Source organism: Salvelinus fontinalis, chromosome 14 (assembly GCF_029448725.1).
Source record: "Salvelinus fontinalis isolate EN_2023a chromosome 14, ASM2944872v1, whole genome shotgun sequence".
Classification (NCBI taxonomy): Eukaryota; Metazoa; Chordata; class Actinopteri; order Salmoniformes; family Salmonidae; genus Salvelinus; species Salvelinus fontinalis.
The window spans coordinates 492575-514192 of NC_074678.1; the positions used below are offsets into that span (position 1 = coordinate 492575).

A 21618-nucleotide genomic window follows, 5' to 3' on the forward strand; every position below is an offset into this window, starting at 1 on the left:
GCACTGTATGTATCCCTGTGTGCGTGTTCAATTTACTTGATGTGTATTTACATTTGTGTTTGCGTGATTCCTCTCCCAGACACACCCAGCTGCCCTCTGGTTCCATGAAGATCCTGGAGAGCCGGGTGTCAGACAGTGGTCTGTACGTGTGTGTGGCCTCTAACATCGCAGGCAACTTCACCCAGAACATTCTCCTCAGTGTCCTCGGTAAGGGTCAACACTACAACGATAGCACATGGAATGAATGTGTACATGAACATCGTATAGCTGCTGGCAGAATACCCCTTTCCACGTAACAATATTCGGGATAGGGGAGGAAGTTCTACTAAAACTTCAACTGAACACAAACCTAGACCCAGCTTAACTAGACCCAGCTTAACTAGACCCAGCTTAACTAGACCCAGCTTAACTAGACCCAGCTTAACTAGACCCAGCTTAACAGGAACCTTTCATAAAAGAAAATCGGTCAGAACAATAAACTGTCCTGCCGGACGTGGCATGAAAATCCCACTCTCTCTCGCGCTCTCTCTCTCTCTCTCTCAATTCAAAGGGGCTTTATTAGCATGGGAAACATGCTTACTTGGCCAAATAAAGTGAAATTAACAATAAACAAAAGTGAGAAGACACAAAACAACATCAACAAAAAAACGACTCGAATTTAACAGTAAATATTGCACTCAATATTTACTGTTTTGTGGTTGAACGTGTGGGCATCACTTCCTTTTAGGTGGTTGTAGAATTGAACAGTTGTTTTCTGGATGTTGATAACTAGTGGTTATAGTCCTAATTCTTCTCTGCATGCATTGTTTGGGGTTTTGCGTTGCACACAGTATATTTTTGCCGAATTCTGCATACAGAGTCTCAATTGGGTGTTTGTCTCTTTTTGTGAATTCTTGGTTGGTGAGTGGACCCCAGACCTCACAACCATAAAGGGCAATGCGTTCTATAGCTGATTGAAGTATTTTTTTGCCAGATCCTAATTGGGATGTCAAGTTTTATGTTCCTTTTGATGGCGTAGAAGGCCCTTCTTGCCTTGTCTCTCAGATCGTTTACAGCTTTGTGGAAGTTACCTGTGGTGTTGATGTCTAGGCCGAGGTAGGTATCGTTTTTTGGTGTGCTCTAGGGCAACAGTGTCTAGATGGAATTTGTATTTGTGGTCCTGGCAACTAAACCATTTTTGGAACACCATTATTTTTGTCGTACCGAGATTCACTGTCAGGGCCCAAGTCTTGCAGAATACGGGCAGAAGATCTAGGTGCTGCTGTGGTTCTGCCTTGTTTGGGAACAGAAGCACCAGATCATCATCAAACAGTAGACATTTGATTTCTGAGTTTAGTAGTGTGAAGCCGGGTGCTGCAGACTGTTCTAGTGCCCTCGCCAGTGCATTGATATATACACTAGGTGTACAAAACATTAAGAACACCTTCCTAATATTGAGTTGCGTCCCACCCTTTTGCCCTCAGAACAGCCTCAATTCCTCAGTTGCAGCACAGACACACTCATTAGATGTTAAATATCTGATGTGTGATAACACTGCACTGAACATTACTCACTCAGCCCCAGACACATTAACATTGCTCACTGGGCCTGGGCAAGACCAGCAAGGGTGTTTAAACTCAGTCTACACAGACAGACGGGTAGACAGACAGATAGAAAGAGAGGGAGAAGAGAAGAGAGGAGAGGGAAATTAAGGGAAATGACAGCGTTGGCTAGATGAGTACACTGAGTCAGGCACTCAGGACTGTTTGAAGTGTTTGTGGAAATGACTAAAGCCGTCTGAACACTACAATTAACCTGCAGCAGCAATCTGAATGGCATCTGAATAGCACATTATAATCACCTGTAGTGGCGGAGAGGGTTCTGAGGCGTACAGCGCTTTTTTGTCCAAACATAGAAAAACACTCACAGCCACAGACTGGGTAATAGCACTGTTAGACTGCTCAGATATATCTGACACAGCAAAGCAGTGGAGGAAAGCAGAATGTGACTGATAATCTGGACGATGGCTTGTTAAGAAAATAGCTCAGTGTGTGGAATACCTAATTTACTATTTAATCCTTGTTCTCCACTGACTGCCTGTTTTCCCTCCTGTTAGTCTTTCACCACTGACTGCCTGTTTTCCCTCCTTTCTGTCTTTCACCACTGACTGCCTGTCTTCTCTCCTGTCTGTCTCTCTCCACTGACTGCCTGTCTTCTCTCCTGTCTGTCTCTCTCCACTGACTGCCTGTCTTCTCTCCCGTCTGTTTCTCTCCACTGATTGCCTGTCTTCTCTCCTGTCTGTCTCTCTCCACTGATTGCCTGTCTTCTCTCCTGTCTGTCTCTCTCCACTGACTGCCTGTCTTCTCTCCCGTCTGTCTCTCTCCACTGACTGCCTGTCTTCTCTCCTGTCTGTCTCACTCTCTCTCTCTCTCCACTGACTGACTGTTTCCTCTGAATGCCTGTCTCCTCTCCTCTCCTCTCCTCTCCTCTCCTCTCCTCTCCTCTCCTCTCCTCTCCTCTCCTCTCCTCTCCTCTCCTCTCCTCTCCTCTCCTCTCCTCTCCTCTCCTCTCCTCTCCAGTGCCCCCCAGTATCCAAGCTGGCCCGAGGGTGTTGAAGGTGCAGGTGGGGCATCCTGTGGATCTTCCCTGCGTGGCACGGGGGGTTCCACAGCCCTTCTTGGCCTGGCTGAAGGATGGCGCCGCCCTGGTGGTGGACGGGACACAGTACAGGACATCCCCCGATCGCTCTCTGACCTTAGGCCAGGTGGGGCTGGGTGATCAAGGGACTTACACCTGCCTGGCCACCAGCATCGCTGGAAGAGACCAGGCCAACGTACAGCTGCAGGTGCAAGGTGAGTCACTGAGTCCCCTATAAGCCACACCGGAGATTCTTTAGAATAACAGTTAAAGGGAAAGGTGACACCTAGTCAGAGGCACAATTGAATGCATTCAACCGAAATGTGTCTTCCGTATTTAACCCAACATGGATTGGCAATGCTGCGTCCAAACTCTTTTCAAACATAGTTAGGTTTAGGATTAAGATATTGTTTATCCTAAACCTAAACTGAAAGGTTAAGGATATGCCCATGCACAGTTGTTCTTATCATTAATGTGGTGTGTCCCCTTCCCCGTCACCTCCCTCCTCAGTTCCCCCCGTGGTTGATGTCCTGGAGCCCCCCTTCAACAGCCCCCACCAGGAGAGAGTAGCCAACCAGCGCATCGCCTTCCCCTGCCCAGCCAAAGGTGATAACCAACTCTGCTTTATACAGTCATCTAATCACAATAGCATCCATTAAACAAAATGTGTCATCTGTTAACCAGTAAGGTTCCCCTTCAGTCGTCCTTATACAATAGACTGGATGTTATTCTTCTACAACTGCATTGCTTGCTGTTTGGTGTTTTAGGCTGGGTTTCTGTATAAGCACTTTTTGACATCAGCTGATGTAAAAAGGGCGCTATAAATGCATTTTATTGATTGATGTTGTCTACAGGATATACAAAAAAACTATCTAAATATAATTTGCCCATGTTTGCTCACTTATCTTACCACTTTTCTTTCTCTCTCTTTTTTCCCCCTCAGGCACTCCTACCCCCGTGATAAAGTGGTTGCGTAATGGTCAGGAGCTGACAGGGAACGAGCCCGGTCTGACCATCATGGAGGATGGAACCCTTCTCATCCTGGCATCGGTGTCTCAGCTGGACAATGGAGAGTATGTCTGCACTGCCGCCAACGAGGCTGGCACCACCCAGAAGAAGTACCAGCTCAAAGTCAACGGTGAGCTAGCCTAGCGTAGAATACTACAATACTACTGTAGTAGTAGTGGTACTGAATCAACAGTAGAACTGAATCATAATAATAGTAGAACTGAATTATATGGTAGTTTATGGTAGCACTTTGTCATATGGTAACACAGTGTCTTACAGTGTCTCACAGTGTCTTAATACTATATAATGTGCTATTACTGCTAACATACTATATTAATACTATGTAATTTGGTATTATTGCTAAAGTACTATATTAATACTATGTAATGTGGTAGTACTGCTAAAATAGTATAGTAATACTATGCCATGTGATATTACTGCTAAAGTACTATATTAATACTATGTAATGTGGTATTACTGCTAAAGTACTATATTAATACTATGCCATGTGGTATTACTTTTAAAGCACTACATTAATACGATGTCATGTGGTAGTACTTTTAAAGTACTATATTCATACTATGTCATGTGGTAGTACTTTTAAATAACAATATTACTACTTTGTCATGTGGTAGTACTGCTAAAATGCTATGGTAATACTGTGTCATGTGGTATTACTGCTAAAATAATATGGAAATAGTATGTCGTGTTAGTATTCAGGTAAAAACAATGGGGTAAACGCTGGTCGCTGTCTGCGGTGAGTAAAGTAACGATCTTTACCCTCCACTACGCTACTAGTAGCACTGTTGAAGTATAGCATAGCAGACCTTACCTTTGTCCTATGCCCTCCATGCAGTGCCCCCAGATCTCCGTGACAACGGGGCGCCGGGCAACGTGTCGGTGGTTCTGAACCAGCCCACCAACCTGGTGTGTGATGTCATAGGAAGTCCCGTTCCCGTCATCACCTGGTACAAGGATGGCGTTCCTGTAGGTGAACTCATATTCTACAGCTGCCCTGAGATAGGTGTTAGGATAAAACATAAGTCATCCACATTCATTTGATACATAATAGAGTGTCTCTTGAATAGATTATTGACTACTAATAAATCTGCCTTTTAGTCTTGGATTGTTTTACACTACTAAATATTGTGAATATGATAACAGACCTTTAATCATTAAATACATCCATTACTTAGAGCAGGGGTATTCAAATCTTACCTTACGAGGTCCAGAGTACTGGGCCTGTACGAGGTCCAGAGTAGCGTCACAGGTAGCATCATGAATGGTTTGTGTGTCGGGCCGTGTGTGCGTCTGTGTGTGTCTGTGTGTGTGGAATAAAACCAGCAACGAGGAAATACAGTATCTAATGATGTTTTAGAAGCAGCAGGCTCATAGATAACACAATAATAATGATGATATATTCATATGGGAGCATAAGCCTAAACTGTACACTGTAATGGAATACATTCCTGCAGGCTAAGTGTTGTTATTTGGCTGCCACCGTGTTCTTTCTTCTCCAACAGAGCGCATGTCCTGCAGGTGGGAAAATCATCATTTACATGTTCATTCAGTAATAAAGTAAAACCTAAAGTATAGTTCTGTTGTCTGTCTGCTGTCAGTTCAAAAGCAGTTCAATTAACAATGAATTTTAAATGAGTACATACAGTATGTGAGTCACAGGCGGCTGGTGGAACCTATATTGGGGAGGACGGGTTCATAGTAACGGCTGGAAAGGAATTCATGGAATAGTATCGAAACACATCAAACACATGGTTTCCATGGTTTCCATGTGTTTGATACCATTCCATTAGCTTATGAACTTAGCTTATACCATTCCATTAGCTTACCATTCCATTAGCTTACCATTCCATTAGCTTACCATTCCATTAGCTTACCATTCCATTAGCTTACCATTCCATTAGCTTACCATTCCATTAGCTTATGAACCGTCCTCCCCTGACCAGCCTCCACTGATAGGAGCACATATATATATATTTATTCAATATGTGAATCACTTAACGATTTCTCAATTTGTGCGTGTACATGTGTGTGTAGGTGGTTCCCAGTAGCAGTGTTCAGATCTTGCAGCAGGGGAAGACCCTGAGGCTATTGAAGGCCGTCATGGCAGACGCAGGAAGTTATAGCTGCAAGGCCATCAACATCGCAGGAAGTACAGAGAAGGACTTCCTCCTGGAAGTGCTGGGTGAGTGGAGGCAGCACTGACTGGCTGGGTGAATGGAGGCAGGGTGAGTGGAGGCAGCACTGACGAGCTGGGTGAATGGAGGCAGCACTGACTGGCTGGGTGAATGGAGGCAGCACTGACTGGCTGGGTGAATGGAGGTCACACTGACTGGCTGGGTGAGTGGAGGCAGGACTGACGGGCTGGGTGAGTGGCGGCAGCACTGACAGGATGGGTGAATGGAGGCAGCACTGACTGGCTGGGTGAGTGGAGGCAGGACTGACGGGCTGGGTGAGTGGAGGCAGCACTGACGGGCGGTGGGGAGGCTGATTGGTTGGTTGGAGAAAAGGCAGGATTCTGTTGGCTTACTCATATTAAAGCTGGACTTTTCACTGTATTGTACAATGATATAATAATTTTCACAAAGAAAAATTATTTAGTCTCCTTTGACTCCTTGATCTCATTCATATCTCCACTCTTACCCTTGTTCCCTGCCTTTAGTCCCCCCCACCATCGTAGGGACCGGCTCCCCTAGGGATGTGTCGGCAGTGCTCAACCAGGAGATCAGTCTGGACTGTAAGGTCAAAGGAACTCCCTTTCCCACAATCCAGTGGTACAAAGACAGGAAGTGAGTTCCCTCTTCCACCAGTTGTGTATAGACTAATATGAACAATTCAACTGGATGTGATTCTAATCCCATGGAGTGTGTCTCCCCTCTCTCTCCCAGACTGGTGTTCCTAGGTGACCCTAACATAGAGGTCAGCAACAAGGGCCAGACATTGAAAATAAAGAGTGCTCGTCTTGGAGACCAGGCACGCTACCAGTGTAGTGTCACCAACGCGGCGGGCAAACAGACCAAAGACTTCAACCTCAGTGTCTACGGTGGGTGTGGATCAAAGCCTGTGCGTAAATGTGTACGTGTGTCTCCGTGTGCTGTGACTAAGGTGAATTAGTCAGATTAATGTTTAAAGAGTGTTTGCATGGGGTGTGTATTCTGATTTACATATCTCTCATCCCCTCTCACCCTCACCTTAGTCCCTCCCACTATAAAGGGTGGTAACGTGACCTCAGAGGTCACCGCCCTCCTGGATACCGTAGTAACGCTGGAGTGTGAGGCGCGCGGCGTTCCGCTCCCCGCCATCACCTGGTACCGTAACGGAGATGCCATCCTGTCCAGCCACCAGGCGCAGTACGTGGACCGAGGTCACTTCCTGCGGATCCCACGCGCCCAGGCGTCTGACACTGGTCAGTTCAGCTGCAGGGTCACCAGTGTGGCGGGCACTGCAGAGAAGAACTTTGAGCTGGACGTTTACCGTAAGTACCCTAACTCTTCCTCACTTTACCGTAAGTACTCTAACTCTTCCTCAAAGAGCTGGACGTTTACCTTAAGACCTCACTCTGCCTCACTTTACTGTACATTCCCTAACTCTACCTCACTTTACGGTAAGTTCCCCAACTTAACCTCACTTCACCATAAGAACCCTAACTCTACCTCACTTTACCGTAAGTACCCTAACTCTACCTCAACGTAAGTTCCCTAACTTAACCTCACTTCACCGCAAGTACACCAACTCTATCTCACTTTACCAAAAGTACCTTAACTCTTCCTCACTTTACCGTAAGAACCCTAACTCTTCCTCACTTTACCGTAAGAACCCTAACTTTTCCTCACTTTACCATAAGAACCCTAACTCTTCCTCACTTTACCGTAAGTACCCTAACTCTTACTCACTTTACCGTAATTACCCTAACTCTACCTCACTTTACCAAAAGTACCTTAACTCTTCCTCACTTTACCGTAAGTACCCTAACTCTTCCTCACTTTAAGGTAAGAACCCTAACTCTTCCTCACTTTAGCGTAAGAACCCTAACTCTTCCTCACTTTAAGGTAAGAACCCCAACTCTTCCTCACTTTACTGTAAGAACCCTAACTCTACCTCACTTTACCATAAGAACCCTAACGCTTCCTCACTTTACCTTAAGAACCCTAACTCTTCCTCACTTTACCGTAAGAGCCCTAACTCTTCCTCACTTTACCAGAAGAACCCTAACTCTACCTCACTTTACCGTAAGAACCCTAACTCGTCCTCACTTTACTGTAAGAACCCTAACTCTTCCTCACTTTACCATAACTACCCTAACTCTTCCTCACTTTACCGTAGAAACCTAACTCTACCTCACTTTACCGTAAGAACCCTAACTCTACCTCACTTTACTGTAAGTACCCTAACTCTACCTCACTTTACCGTAAGTAGTCTAGCTCACTTTACCGTAACTACTCTATCTCTACCTCAAAGAGTTGGATGTTTACCGTTTACCGTTTACCTAATCCTAACCTCTCTCCCTCAGTTCCTCCTTCCATCGAGGGGGGGCAGGACACCGTTACAGAGAGAAAGGTGGTACTCACTAAGCCCCTTACCCTGGAGTGTGAGGCAGGGGGGCACCCTCCACCCACCCTGACATGGTTGAAGGACGGCGTACCTGTCCGGAATGGGGAGAGCATCAACATTCTGGAGCAAGGCCGGAAAATCGAGATCCTCTCTGCTTCTGTGTCCGACGCAGGCCGCTATGTCTGCGTGGCAACCAGCGTTGCCGGGGAGAAGGAGATCAACTATGATGTCAGTGTCCTAGGTACAGTTGAAGTCGGAAGTTTGCATACACCTTAGCCAAATACATTTAAACTCAGTTTTTTCACAATTCCTGACATTTAATCCAAGTAAAAATTCCCTGTCTTAGGTCAGTTAGGATCACCACTTTATTTTAAGAATGTGAAATGTCAGAATAATAGTACAGAATGATTTATTTCATCTTTTATTTCTTTCATCACATTCCCAGTGGGTCAGAAGTACACTCAATTAATATTTGGTAGCATTGCTTTTAAATTGTTTAACTTGAGTCAAACATGTTGCGTAGCCATCCACAAGCTTCCCACAATAAGTTGGGTGAATTTTGGACCATTCCTCCTGACAGAGCTGGTGTAACTGAATCAGGTTTGTAGGCCTCCTTGCTCGCAGAAGCTTTTTCAGTTCTGCCTACAAATTTTCTATAGGATTGAGGTCAGAGCTTTGTGATGGCCACTCCATAACCTTGACTTTATTATCCTTAAGCCATTTTGCCACAACTTTGGAAGTATGCTTGGGGTCATTGTCCATTTGGAAGACCCATTTGAGACCAAGCTTTATCTTCCTGACTGATGTCTTGAGATGTTGCTTCAATATATCCACATAATAATTACCTTCCTCATGCCGCCATCTATTTTGTGAAGTGCAGCAGTCCCTCCTGCAGCAAAGCACCCCCACAACATGATGCTGCCACCCCTCTGCTTTACGGTTGGGATGGTGTTCTTCGGCTTGCAAGCCTCCCCCTTTATCCTCCAAACATAACGATGGTCATTATAGCCAAACAGCTCTATTTTTGTTTCATCAGACCAGAGGACATTTCTCTAAAAAGTACGACAGAACACGTCTCCATCCTGAGCGGTATGACGGCTGCGTGGTCCCATGGTGTTTATACTTGTGTACTATTGTTTGTACAGATGAACGTGGTACCTTCAGGCATTTGGAAATTGCTCCCAAGGATGAACCAGACTTTTTAGGTCCTGGCTGATTTTCTTTTGATTTTCTCATGATGTCAAGCAGAGAGGCACTGAGTTTGAAGGTAGGCCTTGAAATACATCCACAGGTACACCTCCTATTGACTCAAATGATGTCAATTAGCCTATCAGAAACTTCTAACGCCATGACATATTTTCTGGAATTTTCCAAGCTGTTTAAAGGCACACTCAACTTAGTGTATGTAAACTTCTGACCCAATGGAATTGTGATACAGTGAATTATAAGTGAAATAATCTGTCTGTAAACAATTGTTGGAAATATTACTTGTGTCATGCACAAAGTAGATGTCCTAACCGACTTGCCAAAACTATAGTTTGTTCACAAGAATTGTGTGGAGTGGTTGAAAAACGAGTTTTAATGACTCCAACCTAAGTGTATGTAAACTTCCGACTTCAACTGTACATACACATACACACACCCACATGAACACACATATGCAAGGATACACACGTGTGCGTACACACATACACACAGACGCACTGTACACATCTCTTAGTGTTCAAGGTGAATGACCCCCCCTCAGTCCGTATGTATATTTTCTAGATCCACCCAGTAACTCAGCGTATACATTCACTAAGCTGTTTCTATTGTATTGTATCTGTCATCAAAGAGCACTAATTCCCTAGAAACGACAGTTTAGGTTTTCGGTGGCCGGACCACTTGGCTCAAACTCCACTTCCATGAATTATATAGGACTGAATGAAAGACTTCCCAGAAGAAAGTGTTAATAACCTGTTCTGAAGATTACTGTGGTTTAGGAGAGGTCCAGGAAGTGAGTTTGAGGAGACCACTAAGATTACAGGTGTCAGTGAAAACACCGGGTTATTCCCTTTCCTTTGTTTCAGCATATTATTCTTTCACAGTGGTGATCAGTCAAATTCAGCAGGACTCTATTGCTTTCTGTTTGCCAGTTAGGTTAGGTGAGAGTGAGAGTGTGAGAGAGAGTGAGAGAAAACAGCCATGCAATCTCCATAGACAAACATTGGCAGTAGAATCGCCTCACTGAAGAGCTCAGTGACTTTCAACGTGGCACCGTCATAGGATGTCACCTTTCCAACAAGTCAGATCGTCAAATTTCTGCCTTGCTAGAGCTGCTCCGGTCAACTGTAAGTGTTGTTATTGTAAAGTGGAAATGTCTAGGAGCAACAACAGCTCAGCCGCGAAGTGGTAGACCACACAAGCTCACAGAACGGGACCAGCAATTGCTGAAGCTCGTAACGTATAAAATCGTCTGCCCTCGGTTGCAACACTCACTACCGAGTTCCAAACTGCCTTTGGAAGCAACGTCAGTACAATAACTGTTTGTTGGGAGCTTCATGAAATTAGTTTCCATGGCCAAGCAGCTGCACACAAGCCTAAGATCACCATGTGCAATGCCAAGCATCGGCTGGAGTGGTGTAAAGCTCGCCACCGTTGGACTCTGGAGCAGTGGAAACGCGTTCTTTGGAGTGATGAATCACGCTTCACCATCTGGCAGTCAGACAGACCAATCTGGGTTTGGCGAATGCCAGGAGACTGCTACCCGCACCAATGCATAGTGCCAACTGTAAAGTTTGATGGAGGAGGAATAATAGTCTGGGGTTGTTTTTCATGGTTCACACCCCTTAGTTCCAGTGAAGGGAAATCTTAATGCTACAGCTTACAACAACATTCTAGATGATTCTGCACTTCCAACTGGCAACAGTTTGGGGAACAACCTTTCCTGTTTCAGCATGACAATGCCCCCGTGCACAAAGCGAAGTCATACAGAAATGGTTTTGTCGAGATTGATGTGGAAGAACTTGACTGGCCTGCAAAGTGCCCAACATCAGTGCCCGACCTCACTAATGCTCGTGGCTGAATGGAAGTAAGTCCCTGCAGTAATGTTCCAACATCTAGTGGAAAGCCTTCCCAGAAGAGTGGAGGCTGTTATATCAGCAAAGACGGGACCAACTCCATATTAATGCCCATGATTTTGTAATGAGATGTTAGACGAGCAGGTGTCCACATACTTTTAGTCATGTAGTGTAACTCTCTCTTTCACACACACACACACACACACACACACACACACACACACACACACACACACACACACACACACACACACACACACACACACACACACACACACACACACACACACACACACACAAAGCATGAGAATGTGTGCTGCCAAGAGGAGGTTAGTTAGCCTACACTCAGCATCGATCATCTCAACATCTGGATGGTGATGGGCTCAAGTGAATGCTGTGCATTATGCTCCACACAGCACTCCCATCAGTCAATCCAGATGTATTTAGTGGCTGGAATGTGATGTGAAGGATATCTGATCTAATAAACAAAAAAGAAACGTCCTCTCACTGTCAACTGCATTTATTTTCAGCAAATTTAACATTTGTAAATATTTGTGTGAACATAACAAGATTCAACAACTGAGACATAAACTGAACAAGTTCCACAGACATGTGACTAACAGAAATTGAATTATGTGTCCCTGAACAAAGGAGGGGTCAAAATCAAAAGTAACAGTCAGTATCTGGTGTGGCCACCAGCTGCATTAAGTACTGCAGTGCTGCTCCTCGTGGACTGCACCAGATTTGCCCGTTCTTGCTGTGAGATGTTACCCCGCTCTTCCACCAAGGCACCTGCAAGTTCCCAGACATTTCTGGGGGGAATGGCCCTAGCCCTCACCCTCCGATCGAACAGTTCCCAGACGTGCTCAAAGGGATTGAGATCCGGGCTCTTCGCTAGCCATGGCAGAACACTGACATTCCTGTCTTGCAGGAAATCACGCGCAGAACGAGCAGGCTGGTGGCATTGTCATGCTGGAGGGTCATGTCAGGATGAGCTTGCAGGAAGGGTACCACATGAGGGAGGAGGATGTCTTCCCTGTAACGCACAGCGTTGAGACTGGCTGCAATGACAACAAACTCAGTCCGATGATGCTGTGTCACACCGCCCCAGACCATGACGAACCCTCCACCTCCAAATTGATCCTGTGCAGGTGTTGTTACACGTGGTCTGCCACTGCGAGGACGATCAGGTGTCCGTCCTGTATCGCTATAGCGCTGTCTTAGGCGTCTCACAGTACGGACATAGCAATTTGTTGCCCTGGCCACATCTGCAGTCCACATGTCTCCTTGCAGCATGCCTAAGGCACGTTCACGCAGATGAGCAGGGACCCTGGTCATCTGTCTTTTGGTGTTTTTCAGAGTCAGTAGAAAGGCCTCTTTAGTGTCCTAAGTTTTCATAACTGTTACCTACCGTCTGTAAGCTGGTGCATGTTCATTAATTGTTTATGGTCCATTGAACAAGCATGGGAAACAGTGTTTAAACCCTTTACAATGAAGATCTGTGTAGTAATTTGGATTTTTACAAATTATCTTTGAAAGACAGGGTCCTGAAAAAGTGAGGTTTCTTTTTTTGCTGAGTTTTATGTACATGTAGTGGATGAGGTGACATGAAAAAGATAGAGTGGATCAACTGTAAAATGTTGAGGTGATCTACAACGTGCAGATAGACTAAGAGGGAGGAACAGAGAGAGTCTCTCTCCTGTCGAACAGTATAGTCTAGACGTAATTAATATCAAGTTCTAAATCAATTTCTCTATGTTTCTCTTCGTCAAGCGTTTGCACAAGCATTAAATTACAGAGCTTTACTTGCTCGAAATCCTTCACGAAAAAAGTCGTTTTTTGAGTTGGTGTTAGCAACAGGTCAATCTTTCTCGGACTTCTTCTGTATGTTATGGGTGTGTTTAGAACCCTCTGTCTGTCCAATCACAGTTCCCCCTGTGGTGGAGGGAGGGGACGAGGTCACAGACACCACGGTCATCATCAACAACCTCCTGGAGCTAGAGTGTCGTGCCACGGGAACACCTTCACCCATCTTCACGTAAGACCCATACACACACACTTAGACATGCATGAAGACACAGACACACACGCACGCACGCACGCAGACACACACATAGACAGACACACACTTTAATGGGCTCTGTCTCTCTCTCTGTTCTATAGGTGGTTTAAGGACGGTCAGCCGGTCAGGCAGGGTGAGGGGGTGAGGGTCACGGCTAACGGCCGTCGGCTGGTCATCTCTCGGCCCCAGGTCTCGGACACGGCACGCTTCCAGTGTGTGGCAAGCAACGAGGCCGGAGACCATAAGAGGGACTTCAATGTGGCCGTCCAAGGTATACATACTGCTGTGGTTCTAGAAACTCATACTTTCTGTGATTTGCCATTAGTATACAGAGCATTCGGAAAATCTTCAGACCCCTTGACTTTTTCCACATTTTGTTACGTTACAGCCTTATTCTAAAATTGATTGAATATATTTTTTCCCTCTCATCAATCTACACACAATACCCCATAATGACAAAGAAAAAACTGAAATGTCACATTTACATAAGTATTCAGACCCTTTACTCAGTACTTTGTTGAAGCACATTTGGCACCAATTACAGCTTCGAGTTTTCCTGCGTATGACAAGCTTGGCACACCTGTATTTGGGGAGTTTCTCCCATTCTTCTCTGCATATCCTCTCAAGCTTTGTCAGGTTGGATGGGGAGCATCGCTGCACAGCTATTTTCAGGTCTCTCCAGAGATGTTTGATCGGGTTCAAGTTTGGGCTCTAGCTGGGCCACTGTGTTTTTTCAAATTTAATCAAATCAAACTTTATTTGTCACATGCGCCGAATACAAGTGTAGACCTTACTGTGAAATGCTTACTTACAAGCCCTTAACCATTAGTGCAGTTCAAGAAGAGTTAAGAAAATATTTACCAATGTAAATAGTCCGGTGGCCATTTGATTAATTGTTCAGCAGTCTAATGGCTTGGGGGTAGAAGCCGTTTAGGAGCCTTTTGGTCCAAGACTTGGCGCTCCGGTACCACTTGCCGTGCGGTTGCAGAGAGAACAGTCTATGACTGGGTGACTGGAGTCTCTGACAATTTTTTGTGCTTTCTGGACTTCGTCTTGGCTGTGTACTTAGTGGTGTTGTCCTGTTGGAAGGTGATCATTTGTCCATGTCTGAGGTCCTGAGCGCTCTGGAGCAGGTTTTCATCAAGGATCTCTCTGTACTTTGCTCTGTTCATCTTTGCCTTGATCCTGACTAGTCTCCCAGTCAGGTTTCCTACAGACGTGACGCTTGGCATTCAGGCCAAAGAGTTCAGTCTTGGTTTCATCAGGCCAGAGAATCTTGTTTCTCATGGTCTGAGAGTCCTTAGGTGCCTTTTGGCAAACTCATAGCGGGCTGTCATGTGCCTTTTACTAAGGGGGTGGCTTCTGTCTGGTCACTCTACCATAAAGGCCTGATTGGTGGAGTGCTGCAGAGATGGTTGTCCTTCTGGAAGGTTCTCCCATCTCCACAGAGGAACTCCAGAGTTCTGTCAGAGAGACCAACGGGTTCTTGATCACCTTCCTGACCAAGACCCTTCTACCATGATTGCTCAATTTGGCTGAGCGTCCAGCACTAGGAGGAGTCTTTCAAACTTCTTCTATTTAAGAGTGATGGAGGCCACTGTGTTCTTGGGGACCTTCAATGCTGCAGACATTTTTTTGGTACCCTTCCCCAGATCTGTGGCTCGACACAAAAGTCTTGGAGCTCTACAGACAATTCCTTCGACCTCATGGCTTGATTTTTGCTCTGACATGCACTGTCAACTGTGGGATATTATATAGACAGGTGTGTGCCTTTCCAAATCATGTCCAATCAATTGAATTTACCACAGATGGACTCCAATCAAGTTGTAGAAACATCTCAAGGATGATCAATGGAAACAGGATGCACCTGAGCTCACTTTCAAGTCGCATAGCAAAGGTTCTGAATACTTATGTAAATAAGTTATTTCTGTTTTTTATTTTTAATAAATATGCAAACATTTCTAAAAACATGTTTTCGCTTTGTCATGATGGGGTATTGTGTGTAGATTGCTGTATGTTGCTATGCCGTTCATTTCATGGTGTGATGTTGTTTATCTTTTGCTCTAAATGGAAGACCTGGGCTGAAAATGTTATAGTTTTTTCATGCAAATTCATGCTCTTTGATAATATTGTATTCTGGTATGTATTTTACTATAATTCTGGTATTTTCCTATAACTCTGGTATTTTCCTATAATTCTGGTATTTTCCTATAACTGGTATTTTCCTATAATTCTGGTATTTTCCTAGGTGGAATCTGTTTTTCTCGTTGCCTCCCCAATATCCTCTCCATTTGTCTGTAATCGCTCTCTATGTTTTCTTTCTTCCACTCTTTTCTCCCCTTTCCTCTCTCTCGTATCTTCGACCTATCCCCTCTCTCTTTTCATCTCCCTCTCTTTCACTCCAGTCCCTCCATCCATCCGCTCCACCGGTCCCTCTGAGAGGTCCGTGGTCCTCCACAAGCCCATCAGCCTTCAGTGTGTTCCCAGTGGCACCCCTCTCCCCAGCATCACCTGGCTCAAAGATGGCCGCCCTGTGGACACCGCCCAGGAGTACCTGAAGGTACAGGACATGACTCTATATTTCTACCTCCCCATTTGGCCATCTCTGATACTATAGTTCTATCTCCCCTCTTTGTTCAGGTTTATTATAATTCTAAGTCCCAGTTACAGTAATACTCTAGACGTTATTGTTATTCTAAGTCCCAGTTACAGTAATACTCTAGCCGTTATTGTTATTCTAAATCCCAGTTACAGTCATACTCTAGACGTTATTGTTATTCTAAGTCCCAGTTACAGTCATACTCTAGACGTTATTGTTATTCTAAGTCCCAGTTACAGTAATACTCTAGCCGTTATTGTTATTCTAAATCCCAGTTACAGTCATACTCTAGACGTTATTGTTATTCTAAGTCCCAGTTACAGTAATACTCTAGACGTTATTGTTATTCTAAGTCCCAGTTACAGTAATACTCTAGACGTTATTGTTATTCTAAGTCCCAGTTACAGTAATACTCTAGACGTTATTGTTATTCTAAATCCCAGTTACAGTAATAATCTGGACGTTATTGTTATTCTAAGTCCCAGTTACAGTAATACTCTAGCCGTTATTGTTATTCTAAGTCCCAGTTACAGTAATACTCTAGACGTTATTGTTATTCTAAGTCCCAGTTACAGTAATACTCTGGACGTTATTGTTATTCTAAGTCCCAGTTACAGTAATACTCTAGACGTTATTGTTATTCTAAGTCCCAGTTACAGTAATAATCTGGACGTTATTGTTATTCTAAGTCCCAGTTACAGTAATACTCTAGACGTTATTGTTATTCTAAGTCCCAGTTACAGTAATACTCTAGACGTTATTGTTATTCTAAGTCCCAGTTACAGTAATACTCTAGACGTTATTGTTATTCTAAGTCCCAGTTACAGTAATACTCTAGACGTTATTGTTATTCTAAGTCCCGGTTACAGTAATACTCTAGACGTTATTGTTATTCTAAGTCCCAGTTACAGTAATACTCTAGACGTTATTGTTATTCTAAGTCCCAGTTACAGTAATACTCTAGACGTTATTGTTATTCTAAGTCCCAGTTACAGTAATACTCTAGACGTTATTGTTATTCTAAGTCCCAGTTACAGTAATACTCTAGACGTTATTGTTATTCTAAGTCCCAGTTACAATAATACTCTAGCCGTTATTGTTATTCTAAGTCCCAGTTACAGTAATACTCTAGACGTTATTGTTATTCTAAGTCCCAGTTACAGGAATAATCTAGACGTTATTGTTATTCTAAGTCCCAGTTACAGTAATACTCTAGACGTTATTGTTATTCTAAGTCCCAGTTACAGTAATACTCTAGACGTTATTGTTATTCTAAGTCCCAGTTACAGTAATACTCTAGACGTTATTGTTATTCTAAGTCCCAGTTACAGTAATAATCTGGACGTTATTGTTATTCTAAGTCCCAGTTACAGTAATACTCTAGACGTTATTGTTATTCTAAGTCCCAGTTACAGTAATACTCTAGACGTTATTGTTATTCTAAGTCCCAGTTACAGTAATACTCTAGACGTTATTGTTATTCTAAGTCCCAGTTACAGTAATACTCTAGACGTTATTGTTATTCTAAGTCCCAGTTACAGTAATACTCTAGACGTTATTGTTATTCTAAGTCCCAGTTACAGTAATACTCTAGACGTTATTGTTATTCTAAGTCCCAGTTACAGTAATACTCTAGACGTTATTGTTATGCTAAGTCCCAGTTACAGTAATACTCTAGACGTTATTGTTATTCTAAGTCCCAGTTACAGTAATACTCTAGACGTTATTGTTATTCTAAGTCCCAGTTACAATAATACTCTAGCCGTTATTGTTATTCTAAGTCCCAGTTACAGTAATACTCTAGACGTTATTGTTATTCTAAGTCCCAGTTACAGGAATAATCTAGACGTTATTGTTATTCTAAGTCCCAGTTACAGTAATACTCTAGACGTTATTGTTATTCTAAGTCCCAGTTACAGTAATACTCTAGACGTTATTGTTATTCTAAGTCCCAGTTACAGGAATAATCTAGACGTTATTGTTATTCTAAGTCCCAGTTACAATAATACTCTAGACGTTATTGTTATTCTTCCAGTTGGTCAGATGTAGTTCATGTGTATGTTTCCGTGTTTCCATAGTTGGAGTCGGCCGGTAGGACACTGCATATCACGGAAGCCAGAATAGAGGATGCTGGGAGATATACATGTGTGGCAACGAACGCAGCAGGAGAGACCCAGCAACACATCCGCCTCAGTGTCCATGGTAACAGCAGACCCCAAACTCCCCAAACTCTCACTAGGTTTCTATTCCTGTCTGTCTACCTCTCCTTTTCCATCCTTCTTCACCTCTTCCTATTCCTCTTGTTCAGTGTCTCTCCCACTCATCTCTTTCTTGTTCATTCTCTCCCTCCCTCTTTCACTCTTCTGTCTCCCTCTCCCACACTCTCTCTGTGTCTGCTGTGTCTGCTACTAAACCATATTGTGCCATTCTACAGAGCCTCCAAGCGTCCCTTCTTCTGGAGAGACCTTCAATGAGACCATCATAGCAGGCTACCCCATCCAGCTGGAGTGCAAGGCCACAGGGAGTCCAGTTCCTGGTAAGATCTCTCCAGCCCTAACCCTTGACTTCTACTAAGTTATATTACTTACAACAATATAAAACCACATACCAATGTTCATATTCAGGTTTTTTTATTTTCAAAACAGCAGGTGTTTCTCTAAAGATCTAATATCACAGGAATATTTTCACGAGCAAGCTGTTTTAAGCAATTGCAAGCTTATAAGGAAGACATTTTACTACAGAGAATTTTTTTCACCTGCATCTATGCCCCCTTGGCAGACTGGCTATGTTGGCATGGTGATCTGTAGTCTAGTTTATGGATCAATAAGAGCAGCCTGTTGAGAACCAATAAAGCTTTTAGATTCAATACTTTATGGCAATATGTTATACTTTATTCAATACTGTATGGCTGTAAATAAAACTGGATGGAGAACAACTGATAGAGGCTAGCTGTGTCTAAATACTGTGAAAACAGTGGACTTACTTTCATCCTTCCTTTTCATCTCGTATCTGAGAAGAACTGAGTAGGTATTTAATGGAAATTCCGTACAGTATCTATCCATCATATTTCTTTCACGCTGAGAGAAGCCAGATAAGCTTAACTTAAAGAATGAAGAAATAGGATACATTTTATGAGCATCTGGACACAGTCTTACCTGTCTTTTCTTATCTGTGTCGATGCGATCAGCCATTACCTGGTACAAGGACGGTCGACCTCTAACCAGCGCAGCCGGGGTGACCATCCTGAAGCGCGGTCAGCTGCTGGAGATCGACCGTACTCAGCTGTCCGACGCCGGGCTGTACCGGTGTATAGCAGTCAACGTGGCCGGAACCTCAGAACTCTCTCACAGGCTGCAGGTGTACGGTGAGTGAACGTTTGACCTCGTCCACATAAACTACTACGACAGCAGCATGACCACATTGTGTTGGTCAGATGTGTAAAGGAATGGATGAATGGAGGATCAGGTTGGGTCAGTGCCCACCTGACAGATGCAGGTAATTAGTTACACACTGACAGACAAATAGAGATGCCTTTGGACCAGTCAACCAATAACATGTTGCTGTCTGGAATCAAAGGGCTTTTGAGACGGGTGATGTCAAAACACTCTTAACCCAGTCCCAGTATAGCAACGCTCAGTGAACATTATACACTGAAGGATTAAAACACATTCAAATCCTATTAAATCCTTATGAAGTCCTACGGCATTATTCTGCTTTGTGGGGGAAACAGACCCATTTATCTGCCTCTTTCATGTGAACACAGGATTTGATGATGATGATGATGACGATGAGGATGATAAACAATGTGGATCACCAGACAGGGTGATGTCATCAGATAAGGCCATGACTACAGCTTCTTTTCTAGGGGAATCTAACATGAGATCACCGCATTAGTCGACTTTTTCTCACAAGTCTCACATTGACACCTGTGCATGATGGACATGAGTAACGTGCACAGATCTGAAGTTAGGATTGGTCCCTAGGAGTGTATCATACGTGTGAGACTTAAATGGCACCCCATTCCCTATATAGTACACTACTTTAGTACCCTACTTTAGCCCATAGAGCTCTGGTCTAAAGTAGTGTACTATATAGGGAATAGGGCTCTGGTCTAAAGTAGTGGATTATATAGGGAATAGAGCTCTGGTCTAAAGTGGTGTACTATATAGGGAATAGGGCTCTAGTCTAAAGTTGTGTACTCTATAGGGAATAGAATGCCATTTGAGATGCAGCCTGTGTGTCTGTCTGTGTCTGTGTGTAATGCTCCTCTAAACGCCTGGCAGTGCCCCCTGCCATCTCCAGCCGCAGTGCCATGGTGACGGTGGTGGTGAACGACCCTGCCAGGCTGGAGTGTGAGGCCACCGGCGTTCCTCTGCCAAGTCTCACCTGGCTCAAAGATGGCAGCCCTGTTGCCAGTGTCTCCGATGGCATACAGGTAACCGCCCAGCTCGTCAACGTTTGTGTGTGTGCATGTGTGTGCGCATATGTGTCTGTCTGCGCAACTGTTAATTTATGTGTGTGTGTGTGTTTCTGACCTGTGTGTGTTTGTGTGTGTGTGTGTGTGTGTGTTTCTGACCTGTGTGTGTTTGTGTGTGTGTGTTTCTGACCTGTGTGTGTTTGTGTGTGTGTGTTTCTGACCTGTGTGTGTTTGTGTGTGTGTTTCTGACCCGTGTGTGTGTGTGTTTCTGACCTGTGTGTGTGTGTGTGTGTGTTTCTGACCTGTGTGTGTTTGTGTGTGTGTTTCTGACCCGTGTGTGTGTGTGTGTGTTTCTGACCTGTGTGTGTTTGTGTGTGTGTCTCTCCCCCTCTGTAGGTGTTGTCCGGTGGTACAGTGCTGTCTCTCAGCAGTGCCCAGGTCAGTGATACAGGGAAGTACACCTGTGTGGCCGTCAACGCAGGAGGAGAGCAGCAGAGAGAATACGACCTGCGGGTGTACGGTGAGTCCAACCTCCCTCTGACCAAAACACATCTCCATGATCACCTTCAGATACTGCTTCCAGATATGTACTATCACTCCAGTTGTGTACTATCACTCCGGTTGTGTACTATCACTCCAGATGTGTACTATCACTCCAGCTGTGTACTATCACTCCAGCTGTGTACTATCACTCCAGCTGTGTACTATCACTCCAGTTGTGTACTATCACTCCAGCTGTGTACTATCACTCCAGTTGTGTACTATCACTCCAGTTGTGTACTATCACTCCAGTTGTGTACTATCACTCCAGTTGTGTACTATCACTCCAGTTGTGTACTATAAATCCAGTGCATGAAAACACATTTTAGTCACCAGAGACATCTTATTTAACCCAGTACTCTCTATAAGAACTTAGTTATTCTTATAGGTATTATGTTGTCTGTTATTGTACCAGCTCTACTGCATGACAGGAGTCTCCAACCTTTTCTAGCGTGAGAGCTACTATTAGCAGCAGCATACCACCCTGCATACCACTGCTGGCTTGTTTCTGAAGCTAAGCAGGGTTGGTCCTGGTCAGTCCCTGGATGGGAGACCAGATGCTGCTGGAAGTGGTGTTGGAGGGCCAGTAGGAGGAACTCTTTCCTCTGGTCTAAAAAAAAAATATCCCAATGCCCCAGGGCAGTGATTGGGGACACTGTCCTTTATAGGGTGCCGTCTTTCGGATGGGACGTTAAACGGGTGTCCTGACTCTCTGAGGTCATTAAAGATCCCATGGCACTTATCGTAA

At 44.2% G+C, this 21618-nt stretch overlaps 1 protein-coding gene across 2 annotated transcripts in view; it reads left to right on the forward strand.

Annotated features, from left to right (window-relative positions):
* hmcn1 (hemicentin 1) overlaps positions 1–21618 on the forward strand; it is a 241162-nt gene that overhangs the window by 128326 nt on the left and 91218 nt on the right. For both annotated transcript variants that reach the window (XM_055943694.1, XM_055943695.1), the window contains exons 23-40: positions 80–207; positions 2559–2831; positions 3127–3222; positions 3560–3754; positions 4481–4611; positions 5680–5827; positions 6305–6431; positions 6531–6685; positions 6839–7117; positions 8153–8434; positions 13182–13290; positions 13416–13585; positions 15720–15874; positions 17992–18115; positions 18348–18449; positions 19101–19277; positions 20197–20348; positions 20727–20850. In XM_055943694.1, the coding sequence (XP_055799669.1) occupies positions 80–207; positions 2559–2831; positions 3127–3222; positions 3560–3754; positions 4481–4611; positions 5680–5827; positions 6305–6431; positions 6531–6685; positions 6839–7117; positions 8153–8434; positions 13182–13290; positions 13416–13585; positions 15720–15874; positions 17992–18115; positions 18348–18449; positions 19101–19277; positions 20197–20348; positions 20727–20850 (2927 nt within the window). The remainder of the gene's footprint in view (positions 1–79; positions 208–2558; positions 2832–3126; positions 3223–3559; positions 3755–4480; positions 4612–5679; positions 5828–6304; positions 6432–6530; positions 6686–6838; positions 7118–8152; positions 8435–13181; positions 13291–13415; positions 13586–15719; positions 15875–17991; positions 18116–18347; positions 18450–19100; positions 19278–20196; positions 20349–20726; positions 20851–21618) is intronic.